General features: G+C 36.5%; 4 protein-coding genes across 4 annotated transcripts; 2 read left to right on the top strand and 2 right to left on the bottom strand.

Annotated features, from left to right (window-relative positions):
• Positions 1 to 10243: 10243 nt before the first annotated feature.
• LOC108854455 (uncharacterized) lies at positions 10244 to 11513 on the top strand. The gene is made up of 2 exons (XM_018628020.2): positions 10244 to 10404; positions 10614 to 11513. The coding sequence occupies exons 1-2, from the start codon at positions 10384 to 10386 to the stop codon at positions 11442 to 11444; spliced, it is 852 nt and encodes a 283-aa protein (XP_018483522.1). The 5' UTR covers positions 10244 to 10383; the 3' UTR covers positions 11445 to 11513.
• LOC108854454 (ABC transporter B family member 20) lies at positions 11479 to 17768 on the bottom strand. Its single transcript, XM_018628019.2, has 11 exons — positions 17201 to 17768; positions 16968 to 17022; positions 16704 to 16879; positions 16409 to 16609; positions 15518 to 15777; positions 15134 to 15444; positions 14823 to 15043; positions 14386 to 14726; positions 13458 to 14233; positions 13126 to 13367; positions 11479 to 12882 (listed from the first exon to the last, which is right to left on the bottom strand). Exons 1-11 carry the CDS (start codon positions 17588 to 17590, stop codon positions 11653 to 11655), a joined length of 4203 nt encoding a protein of 1400 aa, XP_018483521.1. The 5' UTR covers positions 17591 to 17768; the 3' UTR covers positions 11479 to 11652.
• A 1268-nt stretch (positions 17769 to 19036) lies between these two features.
• LOC108851363 (psbP-like protein 1, chloroplastic) lies at positions 19037 to 20728 on the bottom strand. Its single transcript, XM_018624778.2, has 8 exons — positions 20570 to 20728; positions 20390 to 20471; positions 20201 to 20284; positions 20019 to 20101; positions 19822 to 19944; positions 19552 to 19623; positions 19371 to 19467; positions 19037 to 19274 (listed from the first exon to the last, which is right to left on the bottom strand). The coding sequence occupies exons 1-8, from the start codon at positions 20615 to 20617 to the stop codon at positions 19174 to 19176; spliced, it is 690 nt and encodes a 229-aa protein (XP_018480280.1). The 5' UTR covers positions 20618 to 20728; the 3' UTR covers positions 19037 to 19173.
• Positions 20729 to 23751: 3023 nt separating this feature from the next.
• LOC108851228 (phragmoplastin interacting protein 1-like) lies at positions 23752 to 24558 on the top strand. Its single transcript, XM_018624634.1, has one exon. The coding sequence runs from the start codon at positions 23752 to 23754 to the stop codon at positions 24556 to 24558; it is 807 nt and encodes a 268-aa protein (XP_018480136.1).
• The last annotated feature ends 312 nt before the right edge of the window (positions 24559 to 24870 follow it).

Here is a 24870-nt window from a genome sequence, read left to right on the forward strand (position 1 = left end):
CTGAAATTTCATTAATTTTTGCAAAAAAATCAGGTATTCTTATCCGTAGAAGGCGTCTTCTAAAAGTTTAGAAGAATGATAAAAATCATGAATGCACTTGTAGACGTAAGATCGACCATAACACGTTTTTCACAAGTAAATTGACCATGACACATTTTAGGAAATTATAATATTTCTAGGAGATTTTTAAAATATTTTATTAACTGAATTTTCATTGATTTTCGCAAAAAAAATCAGGTATTTTTATCCGTAGAATGCGCATTCTAAAAGTTTAGAAAAATGATAAAAATTCTGAATACACTTTCTACTTTGAATAGACGTAAGAGTACATTGTAGAAAAACATTCCCCAAAATTTATAATAATTTATAAAAGTAGAAGATGCATTCAGAAGGAAAGTGGATACATTTATGATTAGTAGAATGCACATTCTTCTTACTTAGAAATTTAGTAAATAGTAGAATAGACGTTCTAAAAAAAGTAGATGAACGTGTTTATTTTAGAAATCGTTTTCTACTATACCATTTTTCGTAGAAGAAGCATTCTTCTTTTGGTAGAACATATTTTTAAAAAAAAAATATTTATCAAGTTTCTGAACTAAAAACAATTATGTATATGGTGTTTTATTAATTTTTATATTTTTAATAATTTTTTAATTCACAAAATTATTTATTTTATTAGTTTTCAGAAATACAAAGGATAAAAAAAGAAAAAAATGGATAAAAATAAATTTATACCAAATGGACAATAACCTAGTGTTTTTTGTTCTCTTTTGGCAATTTTTTCTAAAAAAACAATGGTTGATATCCCCCTCAAACTGAGAAAGCTATTCGATATACACCACTTGAACCTGATTTGTTTAATTATTTATTTTTGGTCGAATTTTTATTATTTAAGAAAATGTTCATTTTTCTAAAAAAAAATAATTTAATTTATCAAAATAAAGATTTATTTGTGTAATAGTTATCTTTGGAAGTCAAATTAGGTAGATGACAATTTGACATAATAAAAAAAAAACTCTCTCTCCACGATGGCGATGGCGATTTCAAAGGAGATTTAGGGTTTGACGGTGGTTCCGATGAGTACGTGCGATTGGGATCCGGGGATTGACGAGGCAATCACGGTGGTTTATCAACAGTCCGATGAAGGTGAAGAGGCAAGGAAAGAGCAGGCATATCGCAATCGATTCGGTTTGGGTTCATTGGAGTTTATTCTCTTGATTGAATTTCGGATTCGAATCGGAGATGATTTGGATGGAGGGGAGAATCGGCAGAGAGTTAAGGGGGCTACTAAGGCGGATCTTAACAGGATTGAGGGAATCCGAAGGGAGGCAATCGTCAAGCCTTTCGATCTAATGGATTTGGGGAGTTATGGGCAAGTGATACTCAATGCGATTTGGCAGATACAAATGGGATCCCAAGGTATTAACATTGAGATTGTTTATTTCATCAAGGCACAAAGGATGTTGTTTTGTTTTGGAAAGTTGGTGATACGGTGGATACGAGGAGAATTTTTTGGAAATCAAATGCGATTTTCGAAAATCAATTTTCACAGAGATGATATCGAATGGGTATCTTTGGGGAGTAATGGAGTGGAGATATGGGTTTACTATAAAACCTCTACTGCGATGGAAATGTTTTTCAGTACACTAAACATATTTTATTATTCAATCTTTTCTTATAGCAAAGGGCTAATAGTAAGCTGGTTCTCAATGGCACAGGGGAAACTAACGGGGGCAATGGGGGACTCAAGGAACGGTGAGGGAACTCGAAAGAGGCTAAAGATTACGGTGGCGCATTTTGACAATTCGGACCTGATCAAGTCGTGTTCGAGGATTCTGGTGGGAAGGTGTATGAACCCACCGCTTCAGGAGATGCCGGCTTTACTTTCTAACCTTCCGAAGATATGGAAGTTGGAGGATAGGGTGATAGGGAAGGACTTGGGGCTCGGCAAGTTTCAGTTCGAGTTCGAGAAGGAAGAAGATATGGAAGGAGTTCTCAGGCATCAGCCGTACCACTTCGACTACTGGATGATTGCAGTGGCGAGGTGGCAACCAAAGAGATCAATCACATATCCGTCGGAGATACCATTTTGGGTTCGGGTGTTGGGTGTTTCGAAGGAATACAGGACAGTTTCCACTTTTGAGAGCATTGGGGAAGCCATTGGAAGGGTGGTCGATGTTGATTTGGATCTCATGCGTGTTCTAGTGGTGGTGGACGCCTTTAAAGAGCTATGTTTCGAGATCTCAGTAGACTTTACTGGAGGTGAATTTTATGATGGAGAGGAGGTTCAAATTCTCCTGAGGTATGAAAAACTCTTCGGATATTGTGACTCGTGTGGTAGCCTCTGTCACCTAGAGGCAAAATGTCCATTGCTAAAGGATTTCAAGCAACATCCTGAGAAGAAAATAGAGGCCCGTGCGGGTAGTGGTGGATGGAATGAAGGCAACAAGCATGATGACAGGGCGCGGAGCTACAAAGGAGTTGCTATTCATGGGAATGAGGAGCAACAATATCGTGAGAGAAACACAAGAGAGTACCACGGTAAGGGGAAGGGCAAAATGTATGATGATGCGGATGCTAAGTGGGTGAGGGTGGCTGACCGAAGCAATAGGAAACAGTCTGGCAATAATGGTTACAATAGAGGCAATGGGGAAGGGTCTAGACATAAATCTTCACGCAGGGAGGATGTTAGGCCGAGTGATCAGGATGAGAAAAAGAAGGGCTCTCCTGGGTTTACGGAGAAACAACAGAAACAACTCTGGTCAAAGGAAGAGGCGCAGGAGGAAGGAGAGATCAGGGGTGAGGAGGATGGTGAGCTGGTGCTTCCATCTGCAGGTTTTCAGGAACATCTAGCTAAAACTCAGGCAGACGGGGCTGAAGTGGTTTCCGATCCTACTGATGCTGTGAAAGGGCTCAAACAGCTTCAGGGAATGGTGGAGGGGCAGTTGAAAATAGGAGAGGACGATGAGGTGATGGACTGGGCGGACTTGGAAGCAGCAGAGGACTTACCGGAGCTCACAGAGGAGGAGTTTGCTGCCTTGAATGCAGAACTGGAGGATCAAGCGGGTTTGGAAGATATTGAGGAGTCACTGGTGGATGGGGCGAACAAGGAGCAGCTGCCAGAGGGGGAGAATACAAAGCAAGTGACCAAAAAGAGGATTTTTAAATCCACTCAGTCTACTGCAGCGAGTACGAAGATGAGAAGTGCTAAAGCTTTGGCTTCCCCTCGCAAGAAGGCTCCAGCTAGGGCAGGGCCTCGTCTGGGAGACAACAGGTACCAACAGGAGAGTAAGGTTGCTTCAAACCTTATGGCTGTGCACCAGAAACCTTAGTTATATGGATCAAGTTAAGCTATCGGAGTGTTTTAGAGAACATGAGTGGGATCTTGTTTTTGAGTATTGTTTTCTGGTTTCAATAAGCTCTATGAGCATTAGTTGCAAGTTTAAATTTGAGTTTTATTATCTTGCTGGTTTTCTCATGGTTGTTATGGTTTTCTTTTGTTTAATGGGCATTTTTTATGATCAAATAAAACAGTGGAAGAATTATGGTTACTTGAGGTATTATCATGGCTATGGCTATTATTTGGTTGTGAACTGTAGTGTATTCTATTTATGTGTCTCTATGAGCATATCTTATACTCTCTACAGCTTGGTGCAAATGGATATCATTTTGGCTTTGGCTTTTGCTGTTTCTATTGTTGTTAATAGCTATGGGAGATTATGGCAGTGGTGGGTGTTAGTTGGCACAGAAATTTGCAGAGTTTGGAATGAAACACAGAGGATGACTAGGCTACTTAGGAAGACGTCACGTTTTGGTGGTTTGGTTTTGGCCAGCGGATGGCAAAGCCCCTGGTTACTGGCACATTGGTTACAAAGTTATACGAATTTGAGTGTATGGAGACTAAAGGTTTACGTGGGATGTTATGGAATAAGAAAACATATGGGTTGGATCAAAAACATGAAGGATGTTACGAAAGGTCACGTGTGGACTCCTAATATTTATTCTCTTCTTAATTGGATCGGGATGTATGGAAGTAGCGGGTATCCTCATGCCCAAGTATTTATGGCTCGGAAGAGCAAAATCATCTTTTTTTAATGAAAGTAATAAGCTGGAATTGTCGAGGGATGGGAAGTAAATGGACCATTAGCTACCTTAGAGAGATATGGCATCAATACAAGCCAGATTTTCTTTTTTTATCGGAGACAAAGCAAGATTTTGCTTTTGTCCAAGGGTTTCAAGCGCACTTTGGATATGATAATGTTGTGACGGTGGATCCAAATGGATCAAGTGGAGGACTCGCATTATATTATAATAATGAATTTCAAGTTCAAGTGTTATATTCCAGTCCTAGGATGATTGATATAGAGGCTGAGACAATGGGGAAGAAAATCTTTATGACTTTTGTTTATGGAGAACCAGTTCAGAAATTGAGAGATCAAGTTTGGGAAAGATTAACTAGATATGGAATATCAAGGGACGATCCATGGTTCATTATTGGTGACCTAAATGAAATTACCGGAAATCATGAAAAGGAGGGAGGTCCACTACGAGGTGCAGATACCTTTGTATCCTTTAATAACATGATTCAGAATAGTGGACTTCTGGAATTCCCGGCAAGGGGTAATAAATTATCTTGGCAAGGACGTAGGAAAGTAAATGGTAAAGCAACGATGATTCGTTGTCGTTTAGATCGCGCATTGGCAAACGAAGAATGGCATTCAATGTTTCCAAAGTCTTATACAGAATATTTAAAACTAGTGGGTTCAGATCATAGACCGATCGTCGATAAAGTGGCCAAATGCAGAAGACAGTTTCGGTTTGACAAAAGATGGATAGGACAAGATGGTGTTTTGGACTCTATTGCCAGAGGCTGGACAAGAGAGACAAGGAATCCGGCAGGGAATTTGGGGGATGTGGTGTCCAAGATTACCAACTGCAGACATGAACTCTCAGTTTGGCGCAAAAACAACCCTCCGTATGGAAAAGATAAAATAGCTGAATTGCAAAAAGCATTGGAGGAGGTGCAAACAGATGATAATAGATCTCAGGAGGATATTTTGGAAGTCTCTCGGAAGTTACAAGAGGCTTATAAGGATGAAGAGGAATATTGGCAACAGAAAAGTAGAAATACGTGGAATACGGCAGGGGATCGTAGTACGAAATTTTTTCATGCCTTAACAAAACAACGGATGACCCGAAATCGAATAGTGGGCTTATACGATAAAAATGGAAATTGGGTGGTAGAGGATAATGGAATTGAGAAGGTTGCGGTAGATTACTTTGATGAGATCTTTAGTACTACATCACCTAATGATTTCGAGGCGTTTCTAGATGAAGTTCGGCCCACTATCTCTCAGCAAACGAATCAAAGGCTTATTAGGCTTGCCACGGAGGAGGAAGTGCGTCAAGCACTGTTCATGATGCACCCGGAAAAGGCACCGGGGCCAGACGGAATGACGGCACTTTTTTCCAACATTCTTGGCACATCATTAAGAAGGATATTCTGGATTTAGTCAATAATTTTTTGACTACGGGAAAGATGGATGTAAGGCTAAATGTAACAAATATATGTCTGATCCCCAAAACGGAAAAACCGACAAGGATGGCGGAGCTTAGACCAATAAGTCTCTGTAATGTTGGGTATAAAATAATTTCAAAGGTGTTGTGTCAACGGTTAAAGGCTTGTCTACCTGGTTTAATCTCGGAAACACAGTCGGCTTTTGTGGCCGGGAGACTGATTTCTGATAATATATTAATTGCACAAAAGATGTTCCATGGGCTTCGGACAAATAAGGCGTGTCAAAATAAATTCATGGCCATAAAAACGGATATGAGTAAGGCTTATGATAGGGTGGAATGGAGCTTTATCCGGGCTTTACTCACTAAAATGGGGTTCGATAACCACTGGGTTCAGTTAATGATGGAATGTATATCTTCGGTTGAATACAAAGTTTTGTTAAATGGGCAACCGAAAGAACAAATCTTGCCAAATCGAGGGCTACGTCAGGGGGACCCCTTATCCCCTTATCTATTTATCATGTGCACGGAAGCACTAATAGCAAATATCAAAAAGGCTGAAATAGATAAAAAGTTGACCGGAATAAAGGTAGCAAGGGCTTGTCCTCCAGTCTCCCATTTGCTTTTCGCAGATGATAGTATTTTCTCCTGTAGAGCACGAAAGGAGGAATGTGAGGCTATTTTGGCAATTCTTAAGGCATACGAAAAGGTTTCGGGACAGCAGATAAATTTTCAAAAGTCGTCAATTCAGTTTGGCCATAAAATCGATGAAGTTACCCGCCAGGAACTTCGGGATATTTTGGGAATTCAGAATTTGGGTGGGATGGGAACATATCTGGGGATTCCAGAAAGTCCGGGAGGGTCCAAAGTGCAAGTTTTTGGCTTTGTTCAAGAAAGATTAACTAATAGAATAAATGGATGGACATTTAAGTTCTTTTCTAAAGGAGGTAAGGAAGTCATTATAAAATCGGTGGCAACGGCCCTACCTAACCACATTATGTCGTGCTATCGAACACCGAAAACGGTGGTGAAAAAACTAACCAGTGCGGTAGCACAATTTTGGTGGAGTCCTAATGGAAATACAAAAGGCTTGCACTGGAAATCGTGGGATAAGGTTTGTGAGCCAAAGGACGACGGAGGGTTGGGTTTTAGGGATTTTACGGATTTCAATACAGCCATGCTTGGTAAGCAACTATGGAGATTAATAGAGAAACCAAATACTCTATTCTCTCGTGTCTTTAAAGGTCGGTACTTCAGGAATGCCTCACCCCTGGATCCGATCAGATCGTACTCGTCTTCCTATGGTTGGCGAAGTATGGTCTCTGCTAGATCTCTGGTTAGCAAATGACTAATCAAAAGAGTGGGATCAGGGTCCTCCATATCAGTATGGAACGACCCCTGGCTCCCAACCAACCGCCCGAGACCAGCAAACAAAAAACAAAATACTCTTCTACCAGATCTCACGGTTGATTCTCTCATCAACACAACATCACGTTCATGGAACTTAACGGCTCTACAGGATATTATGGATCCCGAGGATATTAAAATTGTTGAAAGTATACCTTTAAGTAGGATACAAACAGTCGATCGGGATGGCTGGCATTTTACAAAAAATGGAAAATATACGGTTAAATCAGGATATCAGGTAGAACGAGCATATCCAGATCGGGATAAGGGGTAATAGAGTTTGGACCTACAGTAACTGCTCTTAAGGCTCATTGTTGGAAAGTTCGTTGTCCACCAAAGATGAAACATTTCCTATGGCAAATGGTTTCAGGATGTTTAGCAGTTCGGAAGAATCTAAGATCAAGAGGTCTTAAAGGGGATATTAATTGTGATAGATGTGGAGCACCCGAAGAATCTATTAATCATGTTTTCTTTGAATGCCCACCCGCAGTTCAAATTTGGGCCCTCTCCGGGATCCCAACGCATCATGATCACTTTCCAGGACAGTCTTTATTTTCGAATATGGATTACTTATTCTGGAGAATCAGGCCATCAATGGATGATCATCAATTTGCTTGGATGCTTTGGTATATATGGAAAGCAAGAAATAATAAAGTATTTAGTAATATGGATATGGATCCTAGGGATACTCTTCAACTGGCAACAACAGAGGCTTTACTTTGGAAGGAAGCACAGAAAGAGGTGGATCAGAGCAAGAATGTAGGTATACATACAGCGGATAAGGTTACTCCGGCTCGTTCGGGACGTTGGTGTTTCACGGATGGATCATAGAAAACGGATGATACCTTTTCAGGACAAGGATGGTATAGTACCTTGGAAAGATTCGAAGGACTTTTGGGAGCAAGAAACACAAGGGCTAGTCAGTCACCTTTACACACAGAAGTGGAGGCTCTCATTTGGGCAATGGAATGCATGCGGAATTTGCGGCAATATAATGTTACATTTGCAACGGATTGTTCTCAACTGGTAAAGATGGTTTTGGAACCTGAAGAATGGCCGGCTTCTTCAAGTTATTTAGAAGACATCAGGTGTCTTAAAAGGAGTTTCCACAGCTCGGAAGTTATTCATATATCAAGGACGCAAAACATTATGGCGGATCGCTTATCACGTGGTGTGAGGCAACAATCGTCGTTTACGGTCCATATGGATACAGAGCAACCAGTTTGGTTTACAGAGTCTACTTGAGTCTGTAATGCTGTCGACAAAAAAAAAAAAAATCTAACATTTACATCCAAAATTAGCCGGTAATATCCGTTCTATTCACAATTACTCTGTAACATACTAACATGTGATCTATCTGAGGACGTATCAAAAATGGAGTTACCGAAAACTATTATATATTAAAAAGGAGGAACACCATGTTACACATTTATTAACTGCATAAATCTACTCCAAATATTTTATTCCATATCGTCGAAATAGTATATGACTCAAACCATACCAACAATCCCTAAATACTAAACACTGCCTCAGACCCATCTTTATTCGCTATATGTAGTAAAATGAGTGGACTAAAATAGAAGATTATTTATATAAAATATATATATTCTATTTACTATAGATAGCAAGTCCAAAAAAGCGAAAGCACATGATTTGAAAGTTTCTGAGAGTTATATTCTATTTCACCAAAATAGTATAGGGAAACAACCGCTAAATAATAAACTATGTCTCAATCGACCCACAACCTATACATACTAAATCCTAAACACTAAACGAAAATATAAATCCTAAACGGAAATAAAAACTTCAACCCCAATCTACTAATACTAAATCCTAATCACTAAACCCAAAACAAAATATAAACTATACTATATATTTATAATATTTTAAATAAACATAAAATATTAAATTTCTAATATTAAACTATAATATATAAAATGGAAAGTAGAACAGACTTGTGAATTAAAATCATTTGTGTGGTTAATAAAATGATTACATTGATTAGTGTTATATATTTTAGATGAGTTTCTAAATAATTAATTATATTCAAAAGATTCGGACTAAATCAAGTAATATATTTATTTTAGTACAAATATATGAACATCAGAACCGAATTCATCTAAACCAGGAAAAATCCAACTAGAAATCCACCCAAAATTTATAATAGCCGAAGCGAATCTAATTTCTAAACCCAGAGAACCCAATATCGAAATCAGATGTCCATGTATAAGTGATTCTGTAAACAAATGAAAAAAAAAATTTGTTAACTGTTTTTAATTCTTGTCACGAGCAAAATCATTTAATCATGTCGAACTATTGCGGTTAATATGTAAGATAAATAATTTTGAATTATTATGGTAAAAGTAATTAATTAATTAATTAGTTAGTTAAGAATGGTAAAAATGTAAGAATATGTAATAAACCATTTTAAAATAGGTAATTTCTGTTTTGTAATAATTGTTGTTGAATTATTTGGAAAAAATATAAATGATGTGATTAAAATGTGTTAGAAAAGGAAAATAAAAATTGTAAAAGAAAATAGATGAAGTCCTACGTCAGTTTTTAAAAAGGAGAGTAATTATTTACTTGTTAACTATAGTGAGAATATCTCACATGTTCTGAAATAATGATTTGTTTCTCAATTTCTCTTCTTAATTTATTCTTTTATATATTTTCTGTTGAAAACAAATCTTTTTGGATCAGATCTAATAATAGTTGACAAAAAAGGAAAATGAAAAATAGGATATATAATATTATACTAGACCATGACCCGCTCGACCGAGCGGGTATTTATTTATTTATTTTTTGTTTATAGTGATGCATTTTGAATAGTTAATGTATTACTTTTTTTGTCACGGGATCTTATTACATTAATTAGTTATTGTGTTAGAGTTAACAATCTATTGTGTCACGGATATTTGGTATTTATAAGAATGGGTAGTTATTTGATTTTGTATACATTAATATATGGATATTGATTCTCACGTTTATTGATAGATTTTCGAAATCAATGTCAGTTTTTGATAGATTTTGTGTGTTAAATATTGCAGTAAATTAATTTGGTCCGGAAGTTAAGGAGCCATTGATTTTATGGTAACAAATCTTTCCAAATTAATTATAGAGTTGCTAAGTATTTAAAGCCAATATTTCGAAATGAATGAGTCAGTTTTTATAGATTTCGAAAATTTTGGGTGTAAAAATGGCAAAACAGCAAGCTTTATTTATTATACCAGTGGCATAACATTGTAAATATAATGAAAAACTCAGGGCAATTTCAATTTTGTACTTCTCTTTTAATAATATAGATTCAGAAAACTTAATTAGTTTGGTGATTACACAAAATCAGTTAAAGATTTGATAGCCACGTTGAGTGGTCGTTTTGGTTTACAGTTCAAGATTATATATCTGTAGTTGTTGTTTTATGGGCTTCTGCAGAAAACACAGTACTAGAGAAGTAATATGAGCAATCATCAAACAACGGTGAGATCCTTTTTCTTCTCTCTCATTTCCAATTATTCGTTTCACTTTCTTTCCTTTTAAGATATATAATAAAAGGTTTTGAATCACACGTCCCTATACGTTGATGATAAGATCTCTTGTCTTGAAATCTTTGGTCTTCCATATGTTTATTATGTCTTTATAATCTGAAGTACTTGGATTTATTTGTTTCCTTTTTAATGGGAGACAAGCCGGTGTTCAAGCAACTAGAGCCATGGTGTGAGCTTAAAGACAAAGTGGTTCTTCTGACCGGAGCTTCTTCTGGTATAGGAAGAGAGGTCTGTCTCGATCTGGGCAAAGCTGGCTGTAAGATTATCGCAGCAGCTCGCCGTGTAGATCGTCTCGAATCTCTCTGCTCTGAAATCAACAGCCTAAGTCCAACCGGAAACAAATTAGCTGCCCCGCTCGAGCTAGACGTTTCATCAGACGCAGCCACCATTCAAAAAGCTGTCAAAGAAGCTTGGGAGATCTTCGGAAAGATCGATGTGTTGATCAACAACGCTGGAATCAGAGGCGATGTCAAGACGAGTTTGGATTTGTCTGAAGACGAATGGCATAGAGTGTTCAGAACAAACTTAACCGGTACTTGGTTAGTATCCAAATACGTCTGCAGTTTAATGCGAGACGCTAAACGCGGCGGCTCGGTGATAAACGTCTCGTCCATCGCTGGTCTCCCCCGCGGTCTGTTACCCGGTGGACTCGCCTATGCTTGTTCCAAAGGCGGCGTTGACACCATGACGAGGATGATGGCTATTGAGTTAGGTGTGTTCAACATAAGAGTGAACTCAATAGCACCGGGGCTTCTTAAGTCAGAGATCACGCAAGGTCTTATGCAAAAAGAGTGGCTTAAGAACGTGACCGAGAGGAGCATCCCCTTAAAGGTGCAACAGACAGTGGATCCGGGACTTACCTCGCTGGTTCGCTATCTCATTCATGACTCTTCTCGATATGTCTCCGGCAACACATACATTCTCGACTCCGGAGCTACAATTCCTGGCCTGCCCATTTTTTCTTCTCTTTGAGCCTCAAAATCTTGTGTTGTGTGTGCAATCATAATAAGTGAATACATTTATTTACACATTTTCTTTACATACATTGTCTTCCAAGAACAATCTGGCACACACACAATCAATTTAATCTTGGAGAAAGAAGCTTCATCACCGTGGAAATCTACACCTACATGCCCTTTTTGCTACAGAACTAACCGTGGTTACATAGGCTTGCAAGACTCTATATCAGTCGATGTTGGCGTAGACCTTTACCGAAGTGTGGTTGCATCAAACGGACGTATAATCCATTCTTCGCTGCTAAAGCATCATGTGTGCCTTCCTCTACTATTCTCCCACCGTTGATAACCACAATGTTATCAACATGTCTCATCATAGCAGCTCTATGCGCTATCAGAATCGTCGTTTTATTCCCCATTATCAATGTGTCGAGAGCTTCTTGGACGACCCGGCTTGATTCAGATTCGATAGACGAGCTTGCTTCATCTATCAAGATGATGGGAGCGTTTTTCAGCACTACACGTGCTATCGCTATCCTCTGTTTCTGTCCTGGGGTAAGTTCCACACCTCTCATCCCGACATGTGTGTCGTAGCCGTGAGGTAAGCTGCTGATGAAATGGTGAGCGTTTGCTATTCTCGCTGCTTCCTTCATCTCAGCTTCGCTCGCGTTATGCCTTGCGTATATGATGTTTTCTCTGATTGTCGTGGAAAAGATTATGGGTTCTTGCTGAACCAGACCCATGTGACTTCTCAACCATTTCAAGTTATATAGCTTTAAGTCACGCCCATCTAGTAGGACCTGGCCAGCGACTGGGTCGTAGTATCTCTCCACGAGTGAGATTATTGTGCTTTTACCAGAACCTGAGACGCCAACCACAGCTAACGTTTGTCCCCCACTGACTTTGAGACTAAAGTTGCTCAACACTAACACTTCCGGTCGAGATGGGTAGCAGAAGTCGATGTTTTTCAGTTCAATGCTTCCATAGACATTAGGCGGTCTGAGAGCGGTGTTATCATCTGGTTCAATCGTAGGGACTCGGTCTATGATTTCAAATACTGATATGAGAGACTTACGGCGCTTGAGAATGTAAGGTGCTAATCCAAATGGCTCCACAAGGGCAAATGTAGCAAAAGAAAAGACCATGTATTCCGTTATAGCTGTGGGTAACTTCATGTACCCTCGTTTAACAGATAGGGCAGTGCACCATAGGAGAAGCGCGTTACAGGCGAACAGAAGGAACTGTGAGAAACCAAACGCAAAACCGATAGCCATTCCGTGTAAAAAGCTCTGTCTGAGTATCCGCTGGAGTTGCATCCTGTAGAGTTCCATCACCTTGTTACCAGCACAGAAGGCAACAACAGTGTAGATGTTTCTTACAGCATCCTCGAGGACTAATGATGCCTTTCTATGCATGTCCTGGATACCCTTTGAGAATCCAGAAAGCCACAGTTTCTGCAAATTTGTTGTGAGGGTAATTAATATGCAATCTCAGCTGAATAAACAAACATTTCTGGGCTAAGAGCATGAGAATGAAATAGCAAAAGACAACAAGCACATGCTAAATCGCTACTTGAGCTGGAAAAGTATTACAAAATTAGATACACATGTGAAAGAGGGGATTATAGCCGCAGGTTTACTAAATTATAAAATAAGAATTTAAATGTCAAGCAATCTTCTGGAAGAAACGATGCAAACCTGAGCAATGGCAGAAAGAGAGAGTATTGGCAGAGTTGCCAATGCAACAAGGGCCAAACGCCAACCAAGCAGCAATCCAATAAGAAAAGCAACAATAACAGCAAAACTATCTTGAACAAATATCGAAAGTCTGTTGCTGAACGCAGCTCGGACAAAAGTAGCATCATTTGCTAAACGCAAGGATAACGTATCTGGACTGTTCTCTTCGTGATCGAACCATCCAACTTCGTTACGCACCATTGCTGTTACATCAGGGAACTTAATGATGTGAGGCAAGTAAAAGTAGTTAAAATGTGGTGAAGTAAATTATAATGAATAAAAAACTTTCGTACCTGAAAACATCATCCTCCGAACTCTCTCCGTCGTTTTTTCCCCCATTATACCAAAGTAGAAGTGCTGCAAGAAATTTGCAAAAACTGTCACTACCCCCATGGCGGCAAGGATCAAACACCATTTGTCAACCTCCTCGCGCAGGTGGCCTCCTTTGCTCCTATAATATTCCATAACTACCAACGCCATGACATAAGCCAGAAGAGGATTGAAAGAACCAAAGATTGCAGCACCAACACTCCCTAATAGAGCATAAAGCCATTCTGGGAAACTAAGCTGTGCCAACCTCCAAAACGAAGGTGACTCCTTGTGTTCATCATCCTTACCATTTGCTATAGTGTCACCAGAGGAACTAAGAGGACGGCTAAACGTCTGAGAATGGGAACGCTCGTTTTTAGGATCTGATGTCAAAAGAGGTGAAACAGGGGAATCAGGATCTGAGCCGTCTGATTTATGCTGTGGACAGTGGACGTCGATTTTAGGAAGTTCTGGTAACCTCATCTCGAAACTATCTTGCCTTTTCATAGTGGGCTCTTTATCAGCATCGTCCAGAGGCAAGCCATGTTCCCACATTTTCTCAGGTGCAGCAGGGCTATGATCCTTATCTGATTCTTCAGTATTAAAACACAGATCCTGGGGACGGAACACGCCATTACCTCTTTGAAGAGATGGAGATTTGATCATTTTGGGTGATGATGGCTCTTGGACGCCACATCCAACTGAAGAGTCCCTCTCTATCTGAAACACTGCAGACTCCTTGCAGTTCCTCACTGGCATCCTGGATGAACATAAAAGTTCTTTAAACAGATATAATTAACAAAAATACACCTCTAGACATCATAACAGCAGGAAACAGATGCATAAACAAATATTCTGCCACTAGAACTTTCAGCACACGACTAACTGGGGTTATGTTCTAAGCGATCATACCTTTTCGGAAGCTTTGTTGCTTCTTCACACTTCAGAAGCTCAGCATACAGCCCACCAAGATTTATCAATTCATCGTGTGTACCCATTTCAACTAGCTGACCCTCCTCCATCACAGCAATATAGTCAGCATTTTTAATCAAACTTAGCCGTCGGGCAATTATTATGGTTGACCGTCCCAACATCAGAAGATCAAGAGCTTCCTGAACAATTCTTTCAGCTTCGAAATCTAGTCCTCCAGTTACTTCATCAAGCAGAAGAATTGTTGGATTCAAAAGTACAGCTCTAGCGATCGAAAGTTTTATTTTCTGCTCCTCAGTCATTGCTAAACCGGCTCTCCCTACCTAGAAGTCAAACAAGGCATTTCCCACTTCAAGGTCGAATACCAACTGATAAAACAGGATTTCACAACAAGCTTTTCAAAAAAAAAGATATTCTACCTGAGTTTCATATCCTTTTTCAAGCGAGCTGATAAACGTGTGTGCATGCGCAATTTTAGCTGCCTCCTCTATCTGATCAAGAGTAGCATCACGACCATATGCAATATTCTCTCTTATGCTCAAGCTTAGCAGAGCAGGGTCTTGTGTCACCAGGCCTATTTGGCTTCTCAGCCACTCCAGATTTAGATTTTTAATATTTTCTCCATCAAGAAGAACTTCTCCTGCATAAGTGAGAACCACAAAATGTCATCAGCTCATGACTGTCTCCATGCACAGGCGAGTAGTGCATCTTAAATCACAAGTCATAGTACCTAATGTTGGATCATAAAACCGTTCCATTAGGGGAATGATGCTGCTTTTTCCAGAACCATTTCTACCAACAAGTGCAACTGCTTTTTTAGCAGGAACAGTGAGATAAAATCCACTCAAGATTGGAATTTCAGGTCGTGACAAATAGCTGAAATACACATTCCGGAACTCTATATTTCCTTGAACAGAAGCCGGCACAGCTCCCTCTTGATCAGTCACAGAGGATGAAGGAGTTATCATCTCAAACAGTCTGTACGCAGCAATCCTTCCTTGATCAAACGAATAGAAGTTTGTAGCAGCTTGATTTAAACCCCTACCCAACAGAGCACACATATTCAAGACAAGGTAATATACTCATAAAGACAAATCAGTAGAATAAAGCTTACAGGCCACTTAGAATAACAGCAAAAAGTGCTGCTACGATTTCTCCACCATTTGCTCTTCCACTGGTAACAAAGAATCGTCCAATCCAAAGTTGCAGCGCACAGGAGCATATAGCAAGCCCATAAGTAAATCCAAGTCCAAGGCCTTGCACAAGACTAATCAATATACCGTATCTTAGTGTTTCTTGAAGGGAGGTTGCGTATGAATATTTTGCAAGAGTTTCATTTGTAAAGGCATATGAAGTCCTAATGTACGAGATCGCCTGCACATAAAAGATAAATCCTTCCAAGAGTTAGAATATTCACACCAAACTTTAACCGAGGCAATGAAACCATCTATGAAGGGAGCACTAGAAAGTGGGATCTGTAAGTTATTACTACGCATCCCACTGACGCAATATCCAATTCATACATGTTCAAAACTAAATGTGCCTCCTAGCATAACAAATACAAGGCTATCTCTTAGTCTAGATTTTGAAATGAAACTGGCAGAGGGTTAACTGATTGTTGATTGCAGTGAACTTCATTAAATATAGTGAGAGAATCTAGATATTCGTGCCTAAGTATAGTGCTAACTACCCTATTCGATTCTGTCTACCATTTTCTGAACCTAACACAAGAAGATTGATTAAATAAGAGCAAAAACAAGAAAAAGTTGTTGAACTCTGTAAGCATAACTGTGCGTTACATACGCAGGAAACCAAAGTTCAACTCCAACAAGCCACCTATGTCTATAAGAAAATTGATTTATTTCAAGTTTTTAGCTTCCAGTTTCCAACGTTCAAGAGTCAACGATCAAATTGTCATCAACAAACATCAAGTTTGAATTGCGGTGAAGAGAAAATATCGGTGCTAATTCCATAATTTCCCAACAAACCTAGCCAATCGTAATACCTGTTCAGCAATGCCGGCTGCTTCAGCATATGCATCTTGTATATTCTCAGCGAGTCTGTGGAGAAATATATTTGATATACCTCCTGCAGCAACGATGAAAGGACCAGTGGCTAGCGTAATGAGTGCAATCTCCCAGCAGTTGACAAATCCAATAACAAGTCCACTGATAAACGTAGCCATGTTATGAATATAATTCCCTACCTGCATTAGTCCAGCATCAGAAAAAACAAGATTACAGAGATAACAAAGAAGTACAACTCACAGAGAGAACAAAAAAAAAGAGTCAAACACATACTTTCTCACTCAAAGCTGACTGAATAAGCAAGACATCGCTCAGCACTTGGCTAACAATATCCCCGTTGTTACCATACGTATCAAAAAAACTCATATCCTGATTCAACAGTACTTGGACATACTTTGACCTGATCACAGCAGTCTGCCTCTCTCCCGTCAGTATCCAACAAGACACCTCTATAATAAAACAAGCAACATTTGGTTTAACCTCATCATTGCATTTGTGGAAAAATATTCATACGTTTAGCAAAAAGATCTAACTTACCAATCCAACCAGAAACGAAAACACCCCCAGCGATGTACACAATAGTCAAAGAAAGCTGCACAATTAGCACAAAATAACTTAAGACACTATAGCTCTTAAGCATGAGATGGTTGGTTCGTATCAAATCAATGCACTAGAATCAATAAATGAACCAAATCAGTCTACTCTTAGTCGTAACTGCCACCTAACGATTTCTTTGAACATTGCAATCAATCTACAGCGATTCAACTAACCGCGACGAGTCGTTCATACTGATCATCAGATCTCTCACGGGAGGAGAAGGCGAGGACCTCGACGATCTTCGCGAAGTAGTGCAAGTAGACGATCAGCGCGGAGCCGTGAGCAGCGGCGGCCACGGAGCCGAGGATCATAAGCACCCAATCGAAACCATCGGCGCAAGCGAAGAGCTGGGAGAAAGGAACGGCGGCGGGAGGTGGCTCGACCTCGTCGGGCTCCTCCATGTCCTCGTCATCCTCCGCCTGCGGCGAAGTGGCTGTTCCGCCGGTCTCGCTCGGGTCGGGATAGGGGGAGGGAGACTCGGGAGGCTCGGAGACTTCGGAGACTGGGGTTAGTGGTTGCATATGAGGCGGAGACCATCCGAATAGGCCTCTAGAGATCATCATCTTGGGGGAGTAACCAACCTCTAGTCAGTTATAGGAACCCTAGATTTTTTCTGAATTTTGGTTGTTTCTAGGGTTAGTGGATCTGCTTATAGAGATGATGATGAAGGAAGAAGAAGAATTGTAGCAGGGTCTCGCTAACGGTCACGGCGACTGCGAATGTTTTTAGATATTTTCTGGTGAGCTGGTTGTCAACTATTCAACTCTATTTTTCTTTTCTTTTTTTTTTTTTCAAATCAAACATAAATTGTTACTAGAAAAATCATTTTCTGTAAAACCAATTAGAATATGAGAACACAAAATAAATTTGGTCAATTTTGAGTTACAAAATCAAAAGTCAAATGAAACTAAAAATCGAATATTTATTATCTAACATATTTAAAATCGAACTAGCACGTAATTGAATATAATCATTCTTCTCATACTACTGTCTTTTTTTCATTGGTTATTACATTCTGTACGTTATTTAGACTAGCTCAATTTGTTGACAAAGAAAAAAAAGACTAGCTCAATTTTAAATAATAGAATAACTTTTGACGAAAAAAATAAAAAGAATATAAACACCCAAAACCAAACCAAATATCTATATAGAACCAAAAATTTTCTATCCAAAAATTCTAGACCGACCACACTTAATTCAAAAACCTCCAACATTCATCACTGAATATAAATACAAAATAATTATAAATATACATCTTTAAATTCCAATGTTAACATTTAAAGTTGTATACTATCTAAAATAAAATAAAATTAACGTATGATTAATTATGTTATTATAATTTATGAGAAATATTACATAGCTAATTTTATAACCAATAATTTTATCCTTTATATTAGAATTCATGTCTGATATGTACTATTTTTTAGTTGCCTTATGAAATCTAGATCTGAGAGTATACATTGCAATATGTTGAAATTTTTATTATATTTTTAAAGAAAATATGAGAATTCATGTCTGATTTTTATTTTATTTTTATTATCTTTTTAAAAAAAAATATTTTACCCTCCTGCAACCGCAATAAGGAGACCGAAAATATTTTTACTTTATTTTAGATGTTAGGAATGAGTTGTTAGAGCATCTCCATCCCCACTCCATAATTTACTCCATTTATAGAGTAAATGGAGTAGTGAATAAAAAATAAATGCATTACTCTATAAATGGAGTAATGCCTTTATTTTTTCGTTCATTACTCTATTTTCCACTCTATTTACTCTATAAATGAAGTAAATTATGGAGTGGGAATGGAGATGCTCCTAGAGACATAACAATGAAGAAAACAGATCTAAATAAAAAGCATTGATAACCTTCTCAGCTACTCTTCTCTTTTAATCGGTTATAAGAGTAAGCCATTGGTGAAATGTGAGGGTGCAGGTGGTGGAGAGAACGGTGCTACCACAAGTGAGAATATCATTCCCATCGGACGATCAGTTATATAATGGGAGATAATGTGAAGAAGTCAGAGTATTGAATCTCTCTTAATGGAGAAGAATAATGTTAAGGGAAAGAGAGAGAGGAAGAATGAACAAAAAATACAACTCAGGCTTTTTCAAAACATAAAGTGACCATACCAAACTTGATATTTTTTTCAAACAGTGATCTTGAAAGAATCTATCACAGTGTGAAGCCTATCTTTCATCTTCTCCCACCTCCTCTCATTAGCCCCAGTTGTCAATGTGTAGAATTTTCCTGCACAACACAAACTTGTATGTTTTAGAGTCATGACTAGGTATAAATGGAGAAAAATCAGATATCATTGTGGACTTTCATGGATATGATATATACCATTAAAAACTGTAATTACGCCCAAAGCATGGCGGGTGTAGTTCCTAGCCTGAGCAGTGAACTCAAACTGATAATAAGTCTTCCCATCAACTTCATGCTGCAACAACTCAAACAAAACCAAACAATCAAAACTACACACTCTCTTATAGTGAAAAGTAGATTGAAGGGAGTGAGCAGACACCTCTGATGCATCAATAAGAGTTGTCTTCTGATTTGGTGGTGCCAAAACTTTCTTTACCAGTGTCTCAGCAATCTGTGACCACACCAACGTTCAAATCATTTCTCCACTTTTTGAAAAGAATAATATACTTTACATCCCAAAACAATTCTTATAAATATATTAACGTCTGCTATAGACAATTTAGCAAGAGTTTTAACAATCTTGAAGTCTTGTAGTTTATATATATTAACTCTTAATACCTAGGACCGACTCTGAATACATATAACCTACCTCCTTTGGTGGGCCGAAATCTTTGATAGTCTGTTTGCTAGTAGGGATCAAATTGACACTAACGCTTTCTAACGGCTCAATCACATCTTTGTATACCTTGTCTTGACCTTCAATCACAACTTCCTGACACCAAACACAACATTGTTGTTCAGTCTTTGAAAATGTCAGTCTTAAAACGGATGAGAAAAGAGTATAACCTGCCACCCAAAGGGATATACAAAGGCATATGCATCCTTATTGTCAGAGACACTCATGAATCCTTTCTTGCTTTCTGCAGCAACTGAACCATAATCAATCCTCTTAGAATAATTTTAATTAGCTAAGAGGAGGTGTGTCAAAGCAACTAAGATATGATTAGAAACAAGACACTACTACTTACATGATGATGGAGCTTTACTAAGCAAAGAGATCCAAGGAGCAACAACACCTAAAGTTACCACCACACGTCTCCTCTGACATTTATCTTGAAAAAAAAACAATAAAGAATACAAAAACTATGTAAATGGTTTTTTTTCTTCAGTCACATTCACATTCACATTCAAACAAGACATGTACAGAAAAGACAGACCCTGAAGATCAGAAGAGGAAGACGGAGACTGCTCAGCCCGAACAAGAAATGAAACTCCTCTCCTACCAACATATCCACTGCTCTGTAATGATAGACACCAATGTTATTGTTAGATAATATACAATTCACTCGGTTGGCGACTTGAAGAAGAAGAAGCTCGAAAGAGTAGAGAAGAACGACCTTAGGGATAGAGATTGGCGAAGAAGGTGAAAGCTTCAGAGAAGCCATTGACGAAGAGTGGAGATTGATTGATAGTCTTGTGTTTTGTTTTCTTGTATATGTGGTAGTGGTTATGGGGATCGGTTCTTCCTTGGTCTATCCACTTTGAAACTTTCTGAACCTTTTAAAAATGGCATAAAATAAAAGAAAAAATAAATACAAAAACAAAAGAAACCTCAATAAATATATTAACTTAAAGATCTAAATTAATATTTTAAATATTTACATTTCTTATTTATTATAAGATGAACTCTAGTATATAATAATAGACTAAAGCTCTCACTGAGTAATTTATAATTAGGTGTTTCCCACGATTTTTCGAATATAATCTTTTATAAATATATTTTTTAAATTTAAAATCTATTTTGTTTTTTTTGAAATTTATGTATAACTTTTTCTGTATTCTCAGAAAAATTAGAATATATACTTCATTATTTTTATTATTATTGAAAAAGATAGGTACAATTAATTATGATATTTTATTAAATTTTATTTTGAAAACTATAAAAATTAGTCATATATTCATTTTCCAAAATTAAAATAATGAAATTTTTTATGTTATATAATTTTCAGGTTCATATTTTAAACTAATTAAAGAAAAATAGATCTTCTTGATACTTTTAATTGATCTTAAAAATTACAAAATAAGTATTATCGATAATTTATTCATTTAACATCATTATATTGTTTCTCTACATATTCATATACAAAAAGATATGAAATATAAATCATATGCTAAAAATTGAGAAAACTCTATTAATTATTGAATTCCGTATCATATTTAATGTTTGAAATAAAGTTTTTTAGTTATATTATAATATTTTAAAAATAAAACTAAAAAGAGATTAATTATAGAAATTTAACATATTCATCTTTATATTTTGGAAGTTTTATAACAATTATCACATAACTATAGTTGGTATTTCAAGAATTTTAAAATATTGAATGTTATTATTACTCATGAAACATTCTAACATTTTATTTATGCGTTTTTTTTATCATTTAAAAATTATTTACAAACCCTTAAAATTATTTACAAACCCTTGTCAAATGTCTATATAAGCATTTATAAGCCACAATTATTTTATTTGCACTTATAAATCCTGTATTCTATAAATTATGAGAGTTTTCTAAAAGGTTAATATATTTTAAAATGTTTTATACAAATATAAAGTCACTGTGTCAGTTTTATAAATCTTTTGAAAAAGATTTTCATACATGACTTCTAATACTTAGTTGATAAAGGTTATATAATTGTTTTTATAATATTTTACCATAGATTGTTTTCTGTTGGGGTTTTGGCCATTGCTATTGCTAATTCTTGGATTAGATTTTCTTTTAATTAGAATAAATAATAATAGAAAATTATTTTTCAATCAAATTAAAATAAATTTATGAAACTTTACTTATGAGCGAAACATAAATAAAAATAACTTAAGTGAAGAAGTCACTTTTAATTTATAGTATAGTATAAGTTAAAAATATAAGATCATAATTCATTCAAATTAAATAAACACCACTTAAACGATAAATAAATAAACTTCACTTAAATGATTTCTCTTTTAATGTGTAGTCGGATTTTAAAACTAATAAAAACTAAAAAAAATATCTTTTAAATACTTTTAATTGATGTTAAAACTAGAAAAATATAAATATTATTCATAATTTATTTTTACATCATTATCTTGCTTCTACATATTCATATACAAATCTATGAAAATATAAATCATATGCTAAAAGTTGAGCACATACTATTAAATATATAATCATAAATATTGTTTCATTTCGTATCATATTCAATGTTTGAAATAAAATTTTCAGCTATATTATAATATATGTTTAAGTAAATAAAAATATAGATTAACTATAGAAACTGAAACTATTCATTTTTATAATGTGGAAGTCTTAAAATAATTACTTTCACATAACTATGGTTGAAATTTCATGAATTTTAAATTATTGATTGTTATTATTTACACTGTTTTTCTTCATCAACTTATACATGTTCAAACTAACTCTATAAACCAAACAGATAGACCATGTTTTTTATCCCTTATAAATTATTTATAGACCCTGAAAGTTATTTATAAACCCTTTTCAAATGTATTATAAGCATTTATAAGCTACAATTATTTTATTTGCACTTATAAATTTTCTGCATTCTATAAATTATGAGATAGTTTTCAAGAAGTTAATAAATATTATTTTTTATATACCAATATAAAGTCACTGTGTTGGTTTTATAAATTAAAAAAAAAGGATTTTCATACGTGATGGTTAAAATTAACTGATGAAAAGGTTATATACACTTTTCATTGTTTTATAATTATTGATTATAAATCATTTTGTGCTGGGTGTTTGGCAATTGCTATCTTTAATTTTTGGATTACTCTTTTGATTAAAATAAATAAAAGTTGAAATTATCGTTTAGTCTAATTAAGAAAATTAACTTTACCTATGAAAAAAAGATAAGAAAAAGTTACTTAAGTAACTTCTATTTTAATATATAGCAATTTTTCGTAATTAATGTATAACTTCTAACAAGATATGTATATCAATTTGGTTAGATAAGCTTTGAAATTGTAATTAATTATTTTTAATTATTTTTAAATGTTATGGCAGACTATGTAAAAATATATAAAAGGAAGTATTTTAATTTATTCTAAATGAATTTTTAAATTTGTAAATAAAGGAAATAAAAATTGATACATAAAATAAAGTATCAAAGGATATTTCAGTTTTAATAATATAGATTAAATGTTGTGGCAGAATTTGTAAAAAAAATATATAAAAAGAAAGTATTTATTCTAAATGTAGTGGCTAACTAGATATAAAAAATAAATCTGTAAATAAAAATAAATCTAAACCTGTAAATAAAAAGGAGTACCAAAAAGTTTTTTCAGTTTAATAATACAGATAGATATAAAATATTTGTTTTCAACACACCGAAATAAATATGTCATGGTAAAAATAGTTGAATCAATAAGGATAGAGCCAAGTCCACGTACAATCTCATATCTAAAGCCCAACATAGCCCATTAACCTAAGGCTGACAGAGCTCATATCTAAGTCGTATAAAAATCATTCAATTAGGGTTTATTGCGGTCTGGAGATTTCGTTTTCACCTTGATGAATAATTGAACATGGTGAAGCCATCGAACAAGAAGCTGAAGAAGAATATTCGCAGAAGGAGAACGACTTCTGGCTTCGTTCCAGAAATAGTGAAAGGTTATAACAGGGTGTGCATTGGGAACTTAGCATGGGACAGGACAGAGCGTGACATATGTAAACTCTTCTCTGGCTGCTGCGTAATAAACTCGGTGAAGTCAGGCAAAAACAAAGAAACAGGGGAGTTTAAAGAGTGTGCGCATATGGATTTAAAGGATAGTGTGTCTGTGGCCATGGCGCTTAAGCTTGATCAGCATGTCTTCTGTGAAAGACCTGACAAAATTTGCTGTAATAGTACTAATCGTACACCTGGGGAAACAAACAATATTGAAGAGACTTATGATGCTGCTGCTGATCCGATACCTGCTTTAGCTGTTCCTAATGAAGTTAATAACGGAAACTACTTTGCAACCACGGTGGGTAGCCGTAAGATCAAAAGGAGGACCTGTTACAAGTGTAGAGAAAAGGGTCATTATGCCACAGCCTGTCTCAAGAAGCTTGAAGATGCTCATGCTCAGGCGAACGCAAAGCTGGCTATGCTAAGCTATGATCTTCAAAAGAAAATTGGTGGCCTTTGCATGAATGAGACATACACTGCTACAAATGAAGCTCATAGTGGAAGGTTAGGATCTGAGGTTAGCTTTGGTAAGATCAAAAGGAGGACCTGTTACGAGTGTAAAGGAAAGGGTCATCTTGCCAAGGCCTGTCTCAAGAAGCTTCAAAACACTCATCACACTGACGCAAAGGTGGATCATCACCAGACTGTTGTAATGTTAACCTAAGATAAAAAAAAAATTTAACTCTTATTTTTGTTTCATAGATTTTTATTATAAAGTTCGGTGGGATGGATATCTCGCAGTATTTCTGGTACATCCTTATGGTTTACATTACATGGAAGTGGAACTTGATTTGTACGTGTCTGATTGATGTTATGTCGTTTCTTTTTCAAGATATGAAAATTTCATAAAAACTAAGTTTTTGAGGAATGTGTGTTTGGTGAGTAAAGTAGTAATGTCGATCTTCTTCGAGTATGGAACTTTTTGTGATTGAGTGGTGTCTTGGTTTGTTAATTACTTCTCTTTTCGATTCTGGTG

The sequence above is a fragment of the Raphanus sativus genome, chromosome 4 (assembly GCF_000801105.2).
Source record: "Raphanus sativus cultivar WK10039 chromosome 4, ASM80110v3, whole genome shotgun sequence".
NCBI classification, from domain to species: Eukaryota; Viridiplantae; Streptophyta; class Magnoliopsida; order Brassicales; family Brassicaceae; genus Raphanus; species Raphanus sativus.